Genomic DNA, 19,883 nt, shown 5'->3' with positions numbered 1-19,883 from the left:
AAACGATTTTCTAACGCAAGAATATAACGTAAAATTATTAAAAATATAAAACCAGTAATCAACGTCAACAAGCAACGTTTTAAAAAGGCTGTTGAAAGTCCACACTGTATGGAATATGAATGGAGTTTATTTACGTGATTTTTTGTAATTAATTTATAGTAGTAATTTACCATATATTCTACGTTTTCTATACAACTAATTAGTTACGTTTGTTTATATCTACGTTAGTACAGTCTTTTTAAACTACGTGGCATAAACGTTAAAAAAATGTAATCATACAACCAAATAACAACGTTGTAAATTTCACCGCATAAGGATATCTACGTTAGTATATATGATTATTAATAACTTTAAACGTTATAAATTGGTTTTTATACCACGTAACATAAACGTTAAAAAAACGTAATCATACAACCAAATAACAACGTTGTAAATTTCACCAGATAACGTTGTGTCAACCGTTGCAACTTGAAAAAAAGTTATATTTACGTCTGTGTGCTTACTAGGTAGTGTCGCCGTGAAAAATTTAAACAGTGAAGTATAATTAAGAAACCAATTTTAGGAAAAGAACGACCTATTTAGATGCAAAAACACCTTGGCCTTATCTAAAAGATGTTACGGTAAATGGAGCTTGAAATTAAAAGTTTAAATTTGCGTTTGAAAAACAAACAAATAATCTTGGCCCCGATCAAATAAATCCATAAAATAGATTTCCGTTGTTTTCGTAATTGACGTTTCTTGTTTGTTTAAACAATTCGTGATAACTACTGTTGGCTATGAATCATCTTTAATTATTCAAAATATTGGTGAAAATACAACTCTACAAATAATTCATTGTGTGCGCAAATATGTGAAAAACGCAAACTGATAAACAAAATACGCCAAATATTTATTTTTCTGATTTTCACAATTTGTACGGAATGGAAAAAACGAAAGAAAAAATTTCCTGATCTGCAATTTTTCCAATTATTTCACCCTGATTACAATTTATAGAGTGAAAAATGTGCGGGCAATGAAACGCTAACCTCAATCCTGAAATAGCCGTTGTATTTTGACGAAAAAGTTGGTTTATATTATTGTTGGGTGGTTTTCAAAGTTTCGTGATTCAGCAAGAATAATAAAAATCATCGAAGGGCGAAGGTAGCGCAGCGCAGTCTGTCAGAATTGAAATTGATAGCGTTTAGTTCCGATGGCTGGCTATCTGCATAATGAAATCATGGAAGAATTCAATTCGTTCACCAAATTTCCTAAAAGTAATTCTTTTATTATCTGGGATCGATAACCACCGGTCGGTGCAATTAAGCAAACAATTTATCATTTCTTCCAGAAAATGTTTGTGTTCACGTTGTGATAAATAGTGGCACGTATATCATGACGTAACAATTTGTAGCGCTGTTGGAAGACTGAACTAAAGTTTAAATAAGTTCGTTCTTTACGCTTTTACAACATTTAAGGATTAAAGTGCTCTCCACGGAAAAGTTATTTATAAGCCGGGCTTAGTCTCTGACGGTGCCCATGGACTTATAGTTAATAATAAATTAGGTTTACTCTTTGGCAAACTCCGCCGCCCTGGACGTTTTTCATGCCGATGCATGTTTTCTATCCATTTCCCGGCAAATCTGTTTTATTGGATCCTTAAGGGCTTTTAAGGATCACACCGAAGCTTGCAAACCTAAAAAAACCGATTTGCAGATAAAGGACCTCCAATGAAACTAAATCCTGGAAAATCACACCGGCGGTTTTTTGCGTATTTGTTTGGACAGAGAATTAATGATGCAAGTAATGCGTTTATTTTCTGACTATTGGGCAGGGAAATTAAACAAAATCAGCGTTTTTGCTCATTCGTTCATTCTAATTCAGCCCTGCGATGAAATTTCCAAACTGAATTATATGATTCTTTATTCAAATAAGCTCCCTGAAGAAATCTCGGGCACAACTGCCAAAATGTCTAACAATTCAAATACATTACGTGATCGGAATCTTAAACGCCTCGAGTTAAGTGGAAAATACATGGATATATTCGAAAATTCTTTCAGTTGGGAGGCTAAAGACGACGATGAAATTCCCAAATCTGCCAGGCTGTTGGTTAAATTTAAATACGTGGGGACGGGGCCAAAAAATAAAGGACAAAATGTTTACAGAACTATAATTTTTGTATATAACAACTTTGAAGTGCAAAATGCCTTAGGGCTTTATTACACAAAAGTAAGTGAAAACTAGCTAGCTGAAATTTTGTGTAAGCCGAGTCTGAAAACTAAAAACTAATATTTCAAAAAGGCCACGAAAGTGTGTACTATTTCTTTTTCATAAAAATCACCATGAGAAGTACTGTTCTCTTCTACGTCTGTTTAGAACTGTCCAACTAGCGATCCGCGAAAGAAAAACATATTTTATTCAAGTTTTTTCTTCCTATTTCGAAAGATTTCTTCAAACTAAGGCAAAAATTGCTTACCTATGATCTGATTATGTTATATATCAGTCAACTTCAGGCGTTTAAATTGTTTTTGAGTGAGAAACTCCTTTAGCTGAAGAAGTTTTAACAAGAAAAGCTAAAAAATAGCTGAATTAGGTGTAAACTTCTTAATTGCAACCAATTTCAAGCAATTTAGATCGCGAATAAATTAATTTTTGAAGTGGTTTTCTAACCATTTCTTGGTCCATTTGCTAGTCGAACAATTTCGGGCGTTTCTAAGCCAGCAAAAGAAAGTCCCATATTTCAAGAGAAACTCAAAATGAAATACTAAATAATGTTATATTTCAATTAATTCATTTATTTACTTATTTTACCCTTATACGTACATTTAGTTTATTTAGGAGTCTAGAAATTAAATTATTTCGAGAAATTTTGACGCAAAAAAAATTGTTGAATTTTTTAAATTTTCGTTATTTTAACCATTTTGCTAATTTTGATGTTAAATAAGTTAATTTTTGAGATGTCATTTTGATTTCCTGTTTATCCACCACTTTAGTCCTTTTAGGGTGGACTTTACAACCCCAAAAAATTATCGTGGTTATAATTTGTTGCAACAATGTATTTTCCAAAATTTGCATATTGTCTATATAACTACTTACGTATTTTCAACCAATTTTCAATAATTTAGTTTATTCTGTAATAAAAAACTTACTTTATTTTAAGAAATTTTGACGAAAAAAGCCAAAAATCAACGAATTTCCAGAGTTTTAGATACTTTCTGAGTCAGAAACTCGCTTGTATTAAGAGAGTTCGTTGAATAATCACACAAAATTCAGCTTTTGTTATCAGATAACAAATACTTTATTTTAATTAATAAATTAAGTAGTTGGTTGCAAAAGTTATTATTTCATTTGCAATTTTAGATCAAGCGATGCTTAAATATTGATCTGTGCAAAAAAATCTTAAAAAATGTCACTAGTCGCAAAAAGTAACTACAGTAAATGCTCTTAACAACAGACACCGATGGGGAATCTTAAATTGTCCGTTGTAGAGAGGTGTCCATTTATGGGAGATGAAATTTTAATATAGGTTTTGTTACGTTCATACAAAAATGTCCGTTGTGAAGAGGTGTCCGTTATTAGGAGGTGTCCATTAAGGAAGGTTTCATTGTAATTATTTAAGTAAAAATTAAAAATTGAAATAAACCTAATAACAATTTTATTAAGAACTTTCTGCTCAAAACATCATTTATCGTTGTTTTAGAAACAATAAAATTTCGATTAATTAATTAATTTTAATGATAAGAAAAGTCAAAAATTCCTCATAATACAGAAAAAATTTAATATTTACTAGCAAATGCTGATTTCTGTGCAGCTATTAGTTTTTGAAATACAGTAAAAAATACTTTAAACAGACTCACTCTATAATAATTGTTAATTTACTTATTGGTTTGTTGTCTAGTCCATAAATGCCTTCAGACAATTAATTATCAGTAATTTAGCTCATACTAGAGTCAGAAAATCACTTCGGTATTTCGCGTTATTTTGACGAAAAAAGTACAAAAATCGCCGAACTATTTGGACAAAACTACATTATTTCATTAAGTTTCAAGCGAATTAGGTCGTAAATAAGTTAATTTTTGAGGTGATATGGTCCCCAAAATGTTCTTATTTTTTATTTTTTGTTAAACCCGTGCACGTCTATGAGACCTTAAGTTAAGAACAGCGCTGATTTAAAGTCTAGAGGAGATTCTGAAAAAGTTGCTACGAACAATGATCTCAGATGTGAAAAATTGTTAGCGAAAACTGAGGACAAGATAAAGATACGAAGTCAGCATTACGTACTTCTTATTGCTTCTTTCACTGTAGGTCAGGTCTTCAAAATCCACAATTTTTGGTTTTGGGATAAGTTAGTACATTTTACATTACAAAAGAACTTCCAATTTTCGAATAACCGTAAGGTTTCTTTTATTTAACTACTCAGGTAACGTTAATCCGGTAACATAATAAACAATAACATAAATAAAATCTTATAGTTAAGTAATAATGCTAGTTTAGTTTATACGTAAATCTTGTTTTTTCACAATAAATTAATGATTCAAGTTATTTATTTACTTGTGAGTTGAGAAATTAAACAAAATGTGCGATTTATTCGCAAACATTGCATTTATTCGAAACTCTTTCGGTTGGTGGAGGCTAAAGACGGCGATGGAATTCCCAAATCTAGCGTCGTATTGATTAAATTTAAATACGTGTGGACGGGGCAGTAAAATAAAGTATGCACCTGATTACAGCTCTCAACAAGTGTTGAAACCGACTTGGCTGGACTTTGATAAAGCAAATATTTTCCTGCGAGATTCTCGCTGCGTGTATTAGCGGCAATTAGGCAATCGGGCGATAGTGTCGATTTGAGCGAAATCGACCCGAAAAGCCGTTGATCGATACCCCGTCATGCGGGCAACCCGTGCGTTGCAGGCCCCCGGAGCGGTCTTCCGGATTCCTCCGGGATACTCACCAGCGGATCGCGCGTTGGACTTCATCCGAGGCCACTGTATCTTACACCATACACCGAGAGGGTCGGTTAGCACCGCCTCGTGTCCCAACGGCTCGAACCGGATGCGTTAACGGGACCGGAAGTGGTAATCCCGCATGCAGGTTGCGTACCGAGCCGCGTTTCCGCCGCGCGAGACAACTTCGCTCAGCGAAATCTGGGACTGTAATGGCGATCCGGCGAAGAGAAGAGGTGCGCGCGCCCGACTTTCCCAGGACTCGACATGAAATTATTGATCGCGAAATGGCACACGAAAATACACACGTATTGTAATGAAAATTGCATTCGGAATTCGTCTCAAGGAGAGAAAGAGCGGATAAAGGCCGGCAGACGGACGGTTTTCCGACACTTTCCTTCATGAAAGAGCCATCGGGGGCGAATTAGCGACAACGGCGGAATGGTGGAGGCGCAGCGATCGATTGGTCGATTGATTGCACCGCCCAGAGAAGTGACCGAACGAGACAATGCGCGCAGGAAGTACGCAAAATATTTCAAAATTCGCTAATTTCAACTCTAAAGTTGCAGCTGCAGGAGCCCTGTTCCTAACGCATGAGAGCCTCTCTATGGCGGAATTATCATAACAGTGCAGGTTCGGGTATCGAAACACATTCCCTTTGCTTTCCAAAGCTCCTTCTCAAGCAATAATTGACAGTAGTAATAACTCGCTCAAGCTCACCTTCAATTTGTTGATTTTCGACAAGGCCTCTGTGCTACTAACAACAATACGCCTCTGTTTATAGGAAAATACAACAACATAGGTCCATTTTTATTGGAACCACTTGCAATAGAAGATGTTGGCAGTTTCAATTTTTGACTTATATTGACAAATTCAGTACCGCTAACAGATTTTTGATTTGTGAGTTGAAACGGAAAATTATAAAAAAGCTAAAAAACTTAAAGACCTAAAACATGCATGGTTTATGTGGCCAGTTAAGCAAAAGTCCAAACTGAAATAATAATTACTGCCTTAGTGCTTTCGGAATAAAAATATGGATACGTAAAACCTCTCAACAACGGACACCGATAGAGACCGTGTCCGTTGTAGAGTGATGTCTACAGGGTGAGTCAATATAGGGGTTATTTCTAAATTTGTAGCAAAACTACAAATATATATTTTACAAATATTTTACTAGCACGCAGAATTCATAATAATTTGCTGTTATTAATTTTTTTATTATTAGGTCCATAAATGTTATAATTAAAAATCTTTCCAAAGTGAAATTAAGTCGTTGAAAAAGGAAATAAATAGAGTTTTTACTTAAAGACTTCAATTTTTGTTTAGGAGTTGTGTTTTTACAAGACACATTATTTCAGCTATTTTTTAACAAAATAAAAGAAAAAAAGTTCGTTCTTTGGACCACTTGATCTATCCGTTGTAAGAGGTAAATTTATATGACACTGTGGTAGTTGGGAATTTTTGTCAGCGTCCGCTTTTCAGAGTGTCCGTTGTAGAGAGGTTTTTTTACATCATTTTCCAATGCTTTTGTTACGTTTCTACAAAAATGTCCGTTGTGATGAAAGACGTCCGTTAATAAGGGAGGTTTTACTGTAATTGCGCTTTTCCAAACTAAAGACAGAAGTGTATAGAAAATTCTAATTCTTACGTAATAAACTTATAAATCCTTAATATTATTATTTTTTGGTTTTTTAGAAGTCTGCACTTTATATCATGAACACATGAGTCGAAAAGACCTAGTTATAAACTCATAATGCATTAACTATGCACTTTACCCTATAAGTTTCAAACTCATTTCAGACAAATTAAACAAAATTTATTGCTAATCTTCAAAAACACGGTCGTAATTTTGCGCAAAGTGAATTTTTGCTGCATACTAAACGGCCTTTATAAATCAATATACTAGAGCTAATATTCTGTAATAATGTAGGCATGAGAATTTAAAAATGTGCTACTCAAATACCTAGACCTGTAGACCAGAAGATTATTATAAACGAAAAACATACGCCATGAAAACTTAAAAAAAATAAAGACTAAAAATAAACTAAAAAAACATCCAACAAATATAAAAATTTAAAAAATATATCTTAGAAAATTGTTGAATACCTTTAATGATACACAGACCCTAAAAATTTTTAATTAAAAAAATTGTCGCCCAAGATACAGATTTTTGGTATTTCGAGATTTTGTACGTTTTTTCCAGATATGTAAAGGTAGCTATCGTTTGAATTTTTCAGGTTTTTCAGCATCAGACAACCTATTCTTGCCTTTAATTTTTTATTGAGTTCATTGCAATAAAGTCTATCATTTCCATTTTACAGATTTTTAATTTCAATGTTTTGATTTACCCTAATTTTGTTGTACGATTCGCATTTAAATGAAAAAACTGTACTTTTGTATTAACAAAACAAAATAAAACATAAAATTTAGGAAACTTGAACGTCAATTCTAAATGAATGCTGAAGTTTAGTCAATTAGTTAATTAGTTAAAAATTGACATGAACGGTCAAACACAAACACAACACTAAATCACAATTATTACTAACTTTAGTCGATATTTAACAACTCCTTTTAATTCCAATTTTGTTGTTGAATTTTCGTTTCGCCATTTGATGTTATTTTATTAGATACCTACTAGTTGTTGGTCGGAATTGGTTGTTGCGTTTTATTGCTTTATTATTCCTTTATCTTTTGCTGAGGTTGCTTTTGGCAAAGTTCGTTATGTAAGCATCTAGTTTTATTGCATTTTTTCGATTGTAAATTGTTTTGTGGTGAGCTCGACGAATGTAGGTATCCACTGGAATGTTGTACTTTTTACCCAGTTTATTCAAAGTTTAAATTGGCTCGGCAGTCGTCCTTATTTGAATAAAGTCGGATAAAAATAGGGCCCCTTTGTGTGTGATAAATAACGGCCAATTTATTTCATAAACTAGTTGAAAGTCAGACATCATGCTGGATTTCTTTATGAAGATAAACATCAACGTTTCACCGGAATTAAATATTCCGTCGTTCCGGTGGCGACTCGTTTAGCGAAACAAAGAATTAAAAGCTAACAAGGTTTTTTACAACGCTGTAAAGGTGCTTTATGTCACTTGTGAAGGGTTTAGTAGCCGATTAAGACTAGATTTTGCTGTAATGCTACCGGAATTATTAAAAATTGTATTAATCATTTTGGGGTAATAAAACACCCACGTCAATGTCAGTCGGGAAGAAGTCCAATCATCCCACGCAAGTTCGTTCAATAACTTGTGCAGTTTATCATGATGTCATCATTCTTTCTATTCACACCTCTGGGATACAATATTGTGCTATTACCCACATCTGGGCTAGTCTTTGACCTTTGATAAAAGCTGTGGCTGGCTTTACCGAAAGTGCCTTCAAAATTTTTATGAAAGTTTGGCTCCGGACGGCGCAAAAAGAACAAATAAATTCAATTCCATTGTATAAATAGAGCAGCACTCCGGTATTTACACCGACATGCAAATTAATAATAAATGGGAACAGACGATAATAGTATTGGACACAAACAAAACTACGTTTCACCTAATTGCTTGTTTCAGTTAAAAATGAACTGTCTCTGCTTATTTAACGAGATCCCAATTGTTTGTTACTTTTTTAAACAATTTATAACCCAAATATTTAGTCATCAAAATTTTATTAATAAGGGAAATGTTGTGTCTGCTCTAAAGCAGGCAAGCTAATTATTAACATAATTATAGGTACAGCTGAAACAAATCAGTATAAATGTAATTAATAATTCATACAAAATAATCAGTGGGCATTTATCAGTAACAATCCGTAATTATTGTTGTATCTTGCAAATTAATCTACTAATTTACTAATCGATTAAAAATAAAAATAAGCACTTTGTTCCTGATGACCATATTTACATTTCTGAATCGAAAAGTTTTCGATTTATTTTCAGTTCTATACGAAAAATTTTCAAGACTAGGACCAATGATTTTACGTAAAGTATTTCAGTGTTTTATATCAATGATAAAACACTATCTTGTTTCACATTAAAAGCAGAAATTTGCAGCAGCAGCTGGATTAGTTCAGGCGTGTAATATTTTATTTATTTAATTAAATAATAAATCCAGAGTGCATAATAATGTATTTTCAGTTCGGTTTGAGGATGTTTTAGTGCGAAACAAGGAGATAAAAAATTACATCGCGATTTTCCGGCCTCGATTTTTCTTTATTTGAAAATCCGGGGTCGCCTTCTGCAATATCATCAAACTGCAATATAACACCATATACGTTTTTATCTGTGCCGGCTGCCAGCTACATAATCCATTTTTCAAGATAAAGTATTGTTCCGTACATTCTTAAAGATTTATTTAGTTCAACAGTTAAATGAAAATTTCTTGATATTTAATTCAATCAGCAATGTCAGGGTCAGTTCGATTGAAGGAGGAAAAGTTGTGACGAGACGAAAAGTCTCGAATCCCCTGCCAAAACATTTAGTAATCTTTGCCCTGGAATATGGAAAAGACGCGATGTAATTTCAAAGGTAATCAGCGATAACGGTTCAATCATTCGGTTCGGGAGCATGAAGCCGGTTTATCGGATGATAGATGAGGCAATGCTTCATAAGCTGTGATTTAACACCGGAAAAATAACGATGTTGACCAGACATTCCAAAAACAAACGAAATCAATAAGACGACATGAGGCAACGGTTCTCAGAAGTCGGAGCGAATTAATCGGCATCTTCCCGGAAAATTCCGGGAGAGTTCATCCAGCGACTGAAGTCACGCTTAAAAATTGATAGAAATCAATCATCTAAAAGTATTTTCACGTATACAGGATGTTTCTAGTTGTTCAGAAATTATTTACAATTTACAAAAACCTGTATTGTGTTTTTTTATGTTGAACTCATCTTTACTGGTCGATTTTGCTAGTTTTGGTTTTTTTTTTTGTAAGGACACGCTTACGTGTACTCGTATTATACCAAAACTAGGAATAATATACTAGAAAAATAGAATCTTCACCACTTTAAGGAGAGGCTGAACTTAAAGTTGCAATAGTTTTTAGCGCTTTGCAATTAGGGACGTAAGTAACCAAATAAAGAGCTGAATAATTTAAAAAAATTAAATGAAACACCCTGTTTTCTGTTTTTGTTTCTCAAAGATTATTAAACTGAATATCTGAATAGTTAATAAATAAGAAGATCGAAAACTTTTAAAATTTGTATCATTTTACTGCGATTACGAAGAATGGCCTGAGTTTATGTTAATGTTGATGAAAATTTTAGTTTTCGATTACTGAAACGAAGTAGTTCAATTTTTTTTAAATATTATTAAAGTTAAATATCTGTCTTCGTGTCTTCGTTATTGTCCGTGTTACGTAATGAGTTATTTTTTCTAAAAAAGGATCTTTTTTACGTGTTTAAGGCATTTTTTTTTCATTAATACTCTCTGTGTGATTTTAACATTTAAAAAATTATTTCTTTCCTTACGGGGTTTTTAAAAAAGTTTAAAATTGCTTTACGTTCCTCGTTTAAATCAACAAGTGAACGTAGATATATCTACAGTTACGATCAAAAGGAATGACACCCCTAAAAGACCACAAACAATTTCAACATGTCACAGTTAATTTATATATTTGGCTGGTTTATAAACCAGCTTGATATTTTGAAGTTTGTAAAATAACCGGTTTGTTGAAATTTTCACCTTAGACTTTAGGCCAGTCAATCTTTTTGATCGTCACTGTACATAAATATTTTTAGACTTAACTTTTAATAATGATACTTTTACGACTTCACAAACTTGTAGTGACATTCTGCATCTATGCAGAATTTCAAAATTGACTGAAGATCTTTAAATTAAGTTAAATTTATTCGCAATGTATACTTACCTTTCATGAAAACAAGTATTTTAGTAGCATTATTTGAAAATAGAAAAAAACAGTCCTTGGAGTGGATTTTTCACGCACAATAACACTTTAGTATCGTGATCTCAACACGAGTCAGCCAAAATCTTGCCAGTGGGGTGAAAATGAAAAAAACACGGACTTGATATAAAGAGATTTATTATCATAATAACAGTAACATCGATATTTTAGTGAGGTCTAAACTCTTTCATTATTTTGACTCTAAACATCAAAATTTGTCGAGAAAATTAAGTATTAGCACAACAATAATAAACGATAAGTATATATTTGTTCTCTCGAATGACTCCATCTAGATCTAAAAGTTAGTCACCTCGTGTAAATAACCAGTGAATCACCTAAATAAAATGTTTCGTTGTCTACATAAAACCAATTATTTACAAAAGAAGCAACAACTGACTAGCAATAAAAATAATCTCAACGTAAAAGCACAAAAAGCTACAGGAATGTTAAAATAATACATCATAATACTACAAGTTGTGGCTCTCGCCATGACAAATGCCACGAAACGTTTGATTTTCAGACGATCACGAAAAAGTGCAGTCTTTTCGAATGACTAAAGTTAATAACAAGGTGCAAGAAAAATGGAATCGCTACTCGTCCTCCTGGTTCCTGGCGTAATAGAAATTCACCGCTCTGCAGAGATCGTAGTCGGCGGCTAGAACGACTTGCACTAATTGCTCTCGTGGGGCGCTATCGCCTATTATATCTCTCAATTGTCTGATGCAATTATCCAATCGGCCCGCATCTTGCGCCAGGGGAAGGTCCTCAATCGAGCTGCTGTTCGACTGTTGATACTGAAAAACAGCACCCTACCGACTGCGCCAATTCAAAGACCTTCTGCTCTTACATCGGACTGAAAATTGCGACAGCCGGGTATTTTGTGCCGCTCTGAGACGCTGGAGTCGGGGCTCGGCGGCGTGACAGACGAGGGCAGCAACTGCTCCATTGTGGAGGACTTTGGCGGCGGCTGGGTCCACACGCAGTCGAATATCTCCGCCTGCAGGGCGATGGGCAGCTCGAAGAACACCTCGCTCTCGGTCAGCTCGTGGTGTTGCGCGATGAAATTCAAGCAGAAGTTCTGCAACGGCCGCGTCAATAACACGAAAAACCAATCAGTTCTTTACTTTAAGGATTCGAGCGTTGTACTGATCGGCCATGTTGAAGAAGTACAAGGCCGAGTCGAGATCTATGCTGTGCTGAAGGGCGTATTCGCACGTTTGCTTCAAGGAATCGACCTCGTAACGGTCGCTTAGGAGCAAGAGTTCGACGAGTTGCTCGATTGAGAGAGAGTCGTCGCGGAGACGGCCGCTGTAGAGGTATTCCAGGAAAATGCGGAAAAGGAAAGGGTTTGTATCGTGGATAATTATTTTCCTGAAAGCACAAATGCGAATGATTGGGGAGTCAAAGGACAAGGCACAAAGGACAGAGCTTTGATTAAAAATGAGGGCACTGTGCAACAAAACCAACCACCAGTGTTAAAATTTCATTAATTTTTTTTCAGCGACACAAATGTGCAATAACACTAGTTTACGTTTTTTACCAATAATGAAACCAATCTGTATCGGTAAATAATTTTTAGAGCACGACGGCGTAGCCGGAGTGCTCGAAATAGAGCAAGTGCTTTAAAAACCAGTTATTTACGAACATTTTAGAAATCATAAATACTGATATTAGTATTACAAAAAAGCCTGTTTTCGCTCTCGTATTATTAATAACTATTTGTAAACCAGTGTAATTAAAGAGACCATTTTGGAGCGATCCTTATATTTCACCAGCGTTCCTAATGCCGCTCATTAAACCGCCACATAACGGAAAAATTGCCCTCATAATTCAAATCGTTCGTACGTGAACGTATTTGAAGACAAAACTGACCCGGAATTACAAACCGCCCCCATTTATCACCACTGCCGGATTTTCTTGAAAAATTCCCGTTTGTGCATTTAATTCGCATCAGGTGTTCCATTAACATACATTAGGCGCGAAATAAGTCCAAATTGCCGTATCTGTAATGAATTTATAAAGTTTTGGAGCTTGCGAGGCCAGTAAGTTGGCGCAAACTTCGTTTCGAAGGTAAAACATTTGAACTTCCTTAGCGATACACCACTCCAGAATCATTACATTTGCCGGCGTGCTGCAAACATTTGTTAACTATTCAAGTTCAACAATTAAAACAGTAATATCTACGATGGAGGGTGTTTGCATGAACTGCATACAATTATCGAAGTTTGGAACTAATGCAATTATTAAATGTTTCAAATGCCAAAACGATCGATTGGGATCCAGTCGAAGAATTTAGATGCGTAATTAAATACAGATCAGCGGGGTTATCAAACGTGAGTTAATGCAAAATTCACAAGCAAGAAGTGAGCCAACAGAAACACAAACTCAATTTCAAATTACACAATAAATATTTAAAAAACTGCTAAAGCATGTTGATATTTTATAAAAGAGATACTAATCAAATTTAGGAAAACTAGTCAAAATTTTTATAATTGTATTTTTCATAAATTAATTTTAATGTTTTCAAGGTCTAACATGCAGCGAAATAAATAAATTTTATTAAATAAAATACACAGTAAAAATACAGTTTTTTGTATTTGTCTATTGCTATTTGTATTTATCCAATAAATTAATTTTTTTTAATTTTTTTACTTCGTATTTCTTTTCTTTGTTTTTTTTTGTATAACGTCTATCTTTTTTAATTCCATTTTTCTAGTAAAATGTTTATAGATTTTGAAATCTTTTAGTTTTTTTCATTTTCAACAACCTTACGTATTTTTTTTCATTTCCCTTTTCTCTAATTTTTCTGTCTTCCTAAGTCCCCAAAATTTATGTCTACTCCATATCTTCTTTAATCGTCATTTTCTGGATTTTTTATTTTCTTATTTTTAGTCGCTTTTTTTCAGATTCTGTTTTAATCTTTTCCGACCGTAGTTTGTCGAATTTACATTTTTCTAATACTTTGTAACCTTTTTACTTCAATTTTGTCTTGTGTCTTTTTGACTTGCTTTCTGTGTGCCTTTTTGAATTCTAATCTTAACTTAAGATTATGTGTAAGTTTTATTTCTTTGTGTTTTCCACTTTTAGCGACCCATGGTAGTTTTTTGTCATTTCTTTTCTCTCCAATACTCTGGCTTCCGTTCTCTAACTGTAAGTGTCTTCAATAGTAGTTTTCTTATATTTTCCATTTTCTTATTTTTATGCTTCATTTTTAGTCGCTTTTAACATGTTTCTTCAGTCTCATTTTTTGTTTTTTATTTTTTTTTCTGAGTGTGAACTTAATTTATTTATACTTTTTTCTTTTATTTTTGTTATTATTATTACTATATTTGTATATTTTCTATAGATTTTTTATCTTCATCATTATTTTTTAAATCGTCGTTATACCATGACTATTGTCATAAATAGACAAAGCAGAAATTTTTCTGCTTTCCAAAATGATATTTTTCTCATTTTCATCCTCTCTATTTGTATTTTCTTTGCTTTTTTTTACTTTAATATCTTTCAGTTTTTATACTTAAGTTTTCTTATTTACTGTTTCCATAAAAATAAATACGTTTCACCATAAACTGTGATATGAATCCACTCAATTGCTAGATTCATAAAAAAAGAATTTTTATTTCTTGTATTTCATTCAAATTAGCACACATTTAAGCTCAGTTTTTGTGAAAATATCCCTAAATTGGGGAAAAACGATTATACTTCTGCCTGTTTTTAACTTACAAGCACATTTTTTACCATTACTTTAGCTTCCTCGAGCACGCATTTTAGCTCAATTTTCGGAGGTATTTAGTTTCACTTGAGCAAGAAATTAGTAAAACAAGTCAAAATAACATTATTTTTCCCTTGAAAAACTTTTAATTTGTAGATTTTCAGCCTAAATGGTAAACAATTGAATTATTTCTTCGAAAAAGTACTCTTGAACTTGAACTGTTTTTTTTTTTCAAAATAATTTCATAAAGAAATGGATGTTTTGGTTCGCGAAACTACTTATAAAAAACATTATAGCTTTGTGTTTGCTTTTGTAAGCAATTGCGGAAATCACGGCCCAAGAAGCGTGTGTCTTTTCACCGAGAAAGCCAAGTAATTGAGAAACGTAACGCAGTCGGGTTAATATTTCATAAAAACGACCTTAACCGGGCCAAACATCATCATTAGCTTTTTTATCGGGTAACGGACGCGGACTGCAGACTAAACACCACTTACTTATCGATGGCTTCCCTCATCCCTGACAACAGTGCCCTCCTGAACCAATCACATCTCGCTGCGACGATGACACGATGAGCTTTGATAATTCGTTCTTCTTCCGACTGCGTTTCATTTTCGCTCTGTTCGCTGTTGGCAGCAACAATTTCGAACTCCATATCGGTGTCGGTCGCATTTTTAAACAATTGTAAAGCAAGTTTCGATAAAATACTGGTATTAGAAGGTGGCGAAACGCAGAGAGACTCGACCAAGTTGAGCTGGAATTTTTTACTCACCTTTATTTTTTTTTGGTAATTTTTTATTACCTTGTAGCCGTGGTGATGTTTCGGCGTCGAGTAGCACGAACTCGGCGACATTTTCTGGCACTCGTTGGCGTGGGCCGACGTCGAAGTCGCGTCTAATAAACCTAAACTTTGCAACGACTGATTGAACGAATCTCTTTGGACCAGTTCGCAAAGTTGCAAAACGACGTCTTGCAACATGTCTCTGTGTGCCACTAGCTTTTGCAAAATGCCCGACTTGAAAAAATCAATCGAACGTGATCAACTTTTCTAATTAAGCGAGCGGTGAAAAAACTTACAACTTTGCTAGTGCCGACTTTGAAGCAAAACTTGAACTCCCTCCATTCAAGTTTTTCATCAAAGGCTGCAGTCACGTCCTCCAGACGCAAAAGAAATATTGGAAGCTCCTCAATGAGCTGCTCTAAATTCCTCGCAATCGAGCGAACTTTTTGAGCCGAAGACATATCATTGAAATTCTCCCTAAAACCCCCAATTAACGCAAAAATTTAATCAGCCATTGGCGCACTTTTTGTGGAGCAGAAGCCCGAGGCTGCACGTTATGTGCTCGTGGAAATTCTCCAGTTTAGTCAATTCTCTTATGTGCAGGACGTTTCGCAACGACTTGCCTAACATTTCGCCGACTCCTGATTTATTTTTGGAACTATCATTGGGTGAAAGCACTTGAATGATTTGTGTTAAGGCTTTTTCCACCTGCACGATCAAAGTGGAAACTGTATCTAATATAATTTCGATCTGGAATCACGCAAGTGAGAGAAATGACACCAATTTGCGCGCTGGTCATACTTCAGGAACTAAGAAAGTTGCAACTTCGAGACGCTGAGCCGCCGACATTGAACTGAAAGTATTTTTTAATGCTTGCAAAAACCTTTGAAGTTGCATCAAAAATATGGGAAGCCTCGATTTCGCATAACGGATTATTTCGTGACGTTCTTCTCGGGACAGTTCGTTTTTGCGTTTTGTAAACAAATCACAGAGCAATAGCAGTTTTACCCCGGCTATAACGCGAATTCTCCAATTAAAAACGGTTTTTCAAATCAACAACCAAACTAGGAGGTGACACGACGCACAAATCAAACGAACCAGTCAGTGTTTTAATGATTGGCTTAAATGTTTATGAACCTAAACGAGTCTTTAAAAAAGCAGACTGAACGAATTAAGCCAAAATAACTCATTTCCAGACAAATTATTGCATTAATTAAATAATTGCCGTGATTTTGAATCCCGTGTCGCCTCTAGTTCTAGTCATCGGCAGTCCAAATAATATTTTAATGTCGATATTTTACTGAGATTGGAGAAAATCAGCATTGGCTGCGCTCGCTCTTGTAAATTCTGCTCAACAGAGCCTAACAAAAAAAAATAATTATACATATTTCGGTTATTAATTTGTTCCTTTACTCAACTAGAGATATCTGTTATCAATTATTTTAGAACATTAATTAATCTGAAATCAAAACAAAAATAATTAAAGCCAAAAATTCTTAACATCTGTAATACTTTCATAAAGAAAAATTATTATTATCCTTAAAAAGTGGTTTCTGAAAAACAAAGTTACGAAAAGATTTTGTCTGAAATTATTTGCTCTTAAAAATGCACCTCCCTGTATTTTTTTCAGGTAGGTACCTCAAAAAACAAGTTAAGTGAATCTGAATGAATCAGACAACCTCTTTGTGACCCACTTTGCAACAATTAGTTATCTCACAGATTATATTTTTTTGTTGGTGATGCTTTAACCTGTTGTTACACAATAATTATTGCTGTTCGTTTAATTTTATTCAGTTTGTAACGTCTTGTGGTCGCGAACGGGCGCCTCATAAACGTATAAAATAATAATTTTACGCTTTAAAAGTTTCAAATTCATTGGCTAGTTCGTTGGATTTCCATCGAGAAAAGAAACAATCCGGAGTAAAGGAAAAGTCCGCAATATTTTTTCTTTTTTAGAAAAGTTACATTTAATCTGTAATATTTTCTAACTTAAAGACATGTTTAAGATCATGCGATGGGAATTGCTGTAGTAGAAAAAGAGGACATGATCAGTGCATTTTTTTCCATAGATTTTGTTTTGCTTTATTTTTAATATCCTTTCAATATCCATTAAAATTATTTAAAAATTATTAAATTAAATTTTAAAATTATTTAAAATCCATTAAAATTGTTAAAATATTATTCATTTCCTTACATAATTATGCTCAGAATGTACAATTTATACACCAGTTTCAGTAGTACCTTGGAACATTTTTAAGAAATGTAATAAATAGAACAAATTTAGACCAAAGAATTCAAGTTAAACATATTTATAACTAAAGAAAAATTGGAAACCAGACCGGAACTAAAACCGGAACGCGTATTTTGTTTCAATTCTTTTACAATCGGAAAGGCATCAAAATTTTCTTGCTCACCTGGAACCGGACCCGTAACGGAACCCAAAATTTTTACTCGTCTAGAACCATCTCCTGAGATGTTAAACATGTGATATTGTATTAATTGTTTTTTTTTAATGTCTTGCTACAAACTGTAGCAGAATAGGATGCCATAAAAGTAAGTACATTTTTTCATCTCAAGTAAGATTTTGAATATGTGTTATTAACATCTTAATTTAATTTTAACATTTAGCTACGTACTGTACTAGAAGTAGATGCCATAAAAGTAAGTGCATTTTACTTATATTAGTGAGAAAAACTAATTTTTGTATTGTATTTTTGTTTTATAAAGAAATAAATCTTTTATTCCCTTGATGTATTAATCATTGATCACCTTACCTTATTTCCTTTTTCTTCGCAAGAATGCACTAAACCTCCACATGGTACTTGCTGGACAAATTAGCAATTAATTTGACAAATTAGATCAATACTTATGTAATCTGTTTAAACACCTCGTAGTATTTAAGATGTAAAGGGATATTTGTGACACAACTCCTTTCCCTACAGCTTCAAGTGCGATATTTTGCCGTAATTGGTTATTACAATTATTTTTCCTATCATCTCAGTAATGTATAAAAAAATTTGTATTTATATGACCATTCATTCTTGTTTCGCGGCTGTTTAAAACATAATAATAACAAATGTCAAAATAAATTTGATTGCAATTAGATCGGCCCTTAACATGGACAAAATTTAACGCCGGAACTTTTTTAAACTGTAATTAAAAAACGCACCAAAGGCCAGCGCCACTTTGTTGATTTTCTCCTGCCCTTTCAGTTGTATAATTACCAACTGCCGCATCCCTGATTGATTGTTTCACCACAAAACATAGTTTTGCGGGATTTGAAGTGATATTTTCTGAAGACAAATGGTTATTCCTTACGTTAAAGTGTTCAATAATTTGATTCATGCTTCCATGCATGTCATTGACTAGACCAATAATTTCTGAAAAAAAATCTACTGATTACACGCCAAACTACCGCGCAAACTTACGTTGCTTTAGTGCCATATTTTTCAAATATAAATTACATTTACTAACAAGTTTATTAAGACAGGGGTATTGAGACACAGCGTTTAAGACCTGATGAGTGGTAACTTCAGTTAAGTTCTCGGGGAGACACTCGGCGTAAAGAAAATGTAAAATTGTGCCCAAAACGTCCTCCGGGAGGTTACTAAAGGGGCACGGATCGGCGAACCAATCAATGTCACAACCTTGCAATTTTAAAATCGTCGAATGAACCTTAAACTGCAGAATGCACGTTAGAACACAGCAGGACAATCACGAACAAACAGACTTGTTTCTTGTTTGACGAAACTATTGTTAGATCTGAAAAATAGCCGTCTTCAAGGGCCGGCAGCAGAGAAAAGGGAATTGAGTGGTATTTGTCAGTGGCGTCCTCGTAAATGCGTTTACAGTGGAGCATGCACCAGCTCTCGCACGTCATTGTGAGGTTTTCGCGGGGCTCCATTTGATCACACTACAATTGTGGCTCATTTTTTTGCAAAATAAAAAATTGGACAAGTACCCTAAACTCCAAGACATGGCCCGCGTAGGCCCCGAACCGCAACACCACCCCCGATATTGTGGTGCTGTAAAGCTCGTAGGTCTCGCAGCTAAACAGGGGGATCGACTTGAGTTCTTCAGGGACCGTCCAAATGACGTCTCCATTATCATCCAAACGGAAGCGAACACTACAATAATTTCATTGAATCTGAGCCGATACTCACGACCAAAGCAATACCCTTCCAATCCTTGATTGTCACTGTAAGTCCCCGAAATGTATCCGCACCCAATTATCTGCAAATTTGCGTTTAAATTTGCAAAATAAAACGAAATGACAGCTGTCAAAACAAACAATATATCGAAGTAAACAAGCCGAATTTGCGCCCAATTGTTACGTGACTGAGCTGTCTCACGTCTGGACCTTTTTTTGCGCTAAATTATCAAAATCTCACCTCCCAAGTGCCGATAAAACCATGAAGGGCCATACTTGTTTGACATTTGTGTCTTTGCATTTGTCAAAAAGCAGGGACTTTGCCGCAGCTGAGGTTGGCTTGGCCAACCTGCGCGCTTTACCAGTGAGCTTACAAAGCTGGATCGATTTTCCAGAGGCCTCACACCACGTAGATGGACGGGTTAAAAAA

At 34.4% G+C, this 19,883-nt stretch overlaps 2 protein-coding genes across 4 annotated transcripts in view; both read right to left on the bottom strand.

Moving 5' to 3' along the window:
- The window catches only part of LOC656292 (uncharacterized protein), a 44,733-nt gene extending 39,381 nt beyond the window's left edge, over positions 1-5,352 (bottom strand). The window contains exon 1 of one of the 3 annotated variants that reach the window (XM_015983484.2): positions 4,928-5,352. The gene's annotated coding sequence lies outside the window, so the exon portion shown is untranslated. The remainder of the gene's footprint in view (positions 1-4,927) is intronic. The other 2 variants (XM_015983485.2, XM_008199748.3) reach the window with 2 other exon arrangements.
- A 5,582-nt stretch (positions 5,353-10,934) lies between these two features.
- LOC100141518 (uncharacterized protein) lies at positions 10,935-19,834 on the bottom strand. Its single transcript, XM_001809428.4, has 14 exons — positions 19,695-19,834; positions 19,481-19,536; positions 19,265-19,430; positions 19,034-19,216; positions 18,732-18,984; positions 18,528-18,683; positions 16,105-16,316; positions 15,827-16,053; positions 15,600-15,780; positions 15,325-15,537; positions 15,020-15,276; positions 11,938-12,184; positions 11,661-11,891; positions 10,935-11,607 (listed from the first exon to the last, which is right to left on the bottom strand). The coding sequence occupies exons 1-14, from the start codon at positions 19,752-19,754 to the stop codon at positions 11,404-11,406; spliced, it is 2,646 nt and encodes an 881-aa protein (XP_001809480.2). The 5' UTR covers positions 19,755-19,834; the 3' UTR covers positions 10,935-11,403.
- Between the last annotated feature and the right edge of the window lie 49 nt (positions 19,835-19,883).

This window comes from Tribolium castaneum, chromosome 2 (assembly GCF_031307605.1).
Source record: "Tribolium castaneum strain GA2 chromosome 2, icTriCast1.1, whole genome shotgun sequence".
In the NCBI taxonomy this organism is placed as follows: Eukaryota; Metazoa; Arthropoda; class Insecta; order Coleoptera; family Tenebrionidae; genus Tribolium; species Tribolium castaneum.
The sequence above is the reverse complement of the archived record's forward strand: the minus strand, read 5'-3'. Positions and strand labels throughout refer to the sequence as shown.

Bases quoted from the DNA above. Each gene is read 5' to 3' on its own strand.
- LOC100141518 (XM_001809428.4), bottom strand. From the start codon at position 19,754: ATGCAAAGACACAAATGTCAAACAAGTATGGCCCTTCATGGTTTTATC. The intron at 19,217-19,264 runs GTACTTGTCCAA...CCACAATTGTAG, and splicing joins GCCATGTCTTGGAGTTTAGG to TGTGATCAAATGGAGCCCCG. The intron at 11,892-11,937 runs GTAAAGAACTGA...CGGCCGTTGCAG, and splicing joins ACAACGCTCGAATCCTTAAA to AACTTCTGCTTGAATTTCAT.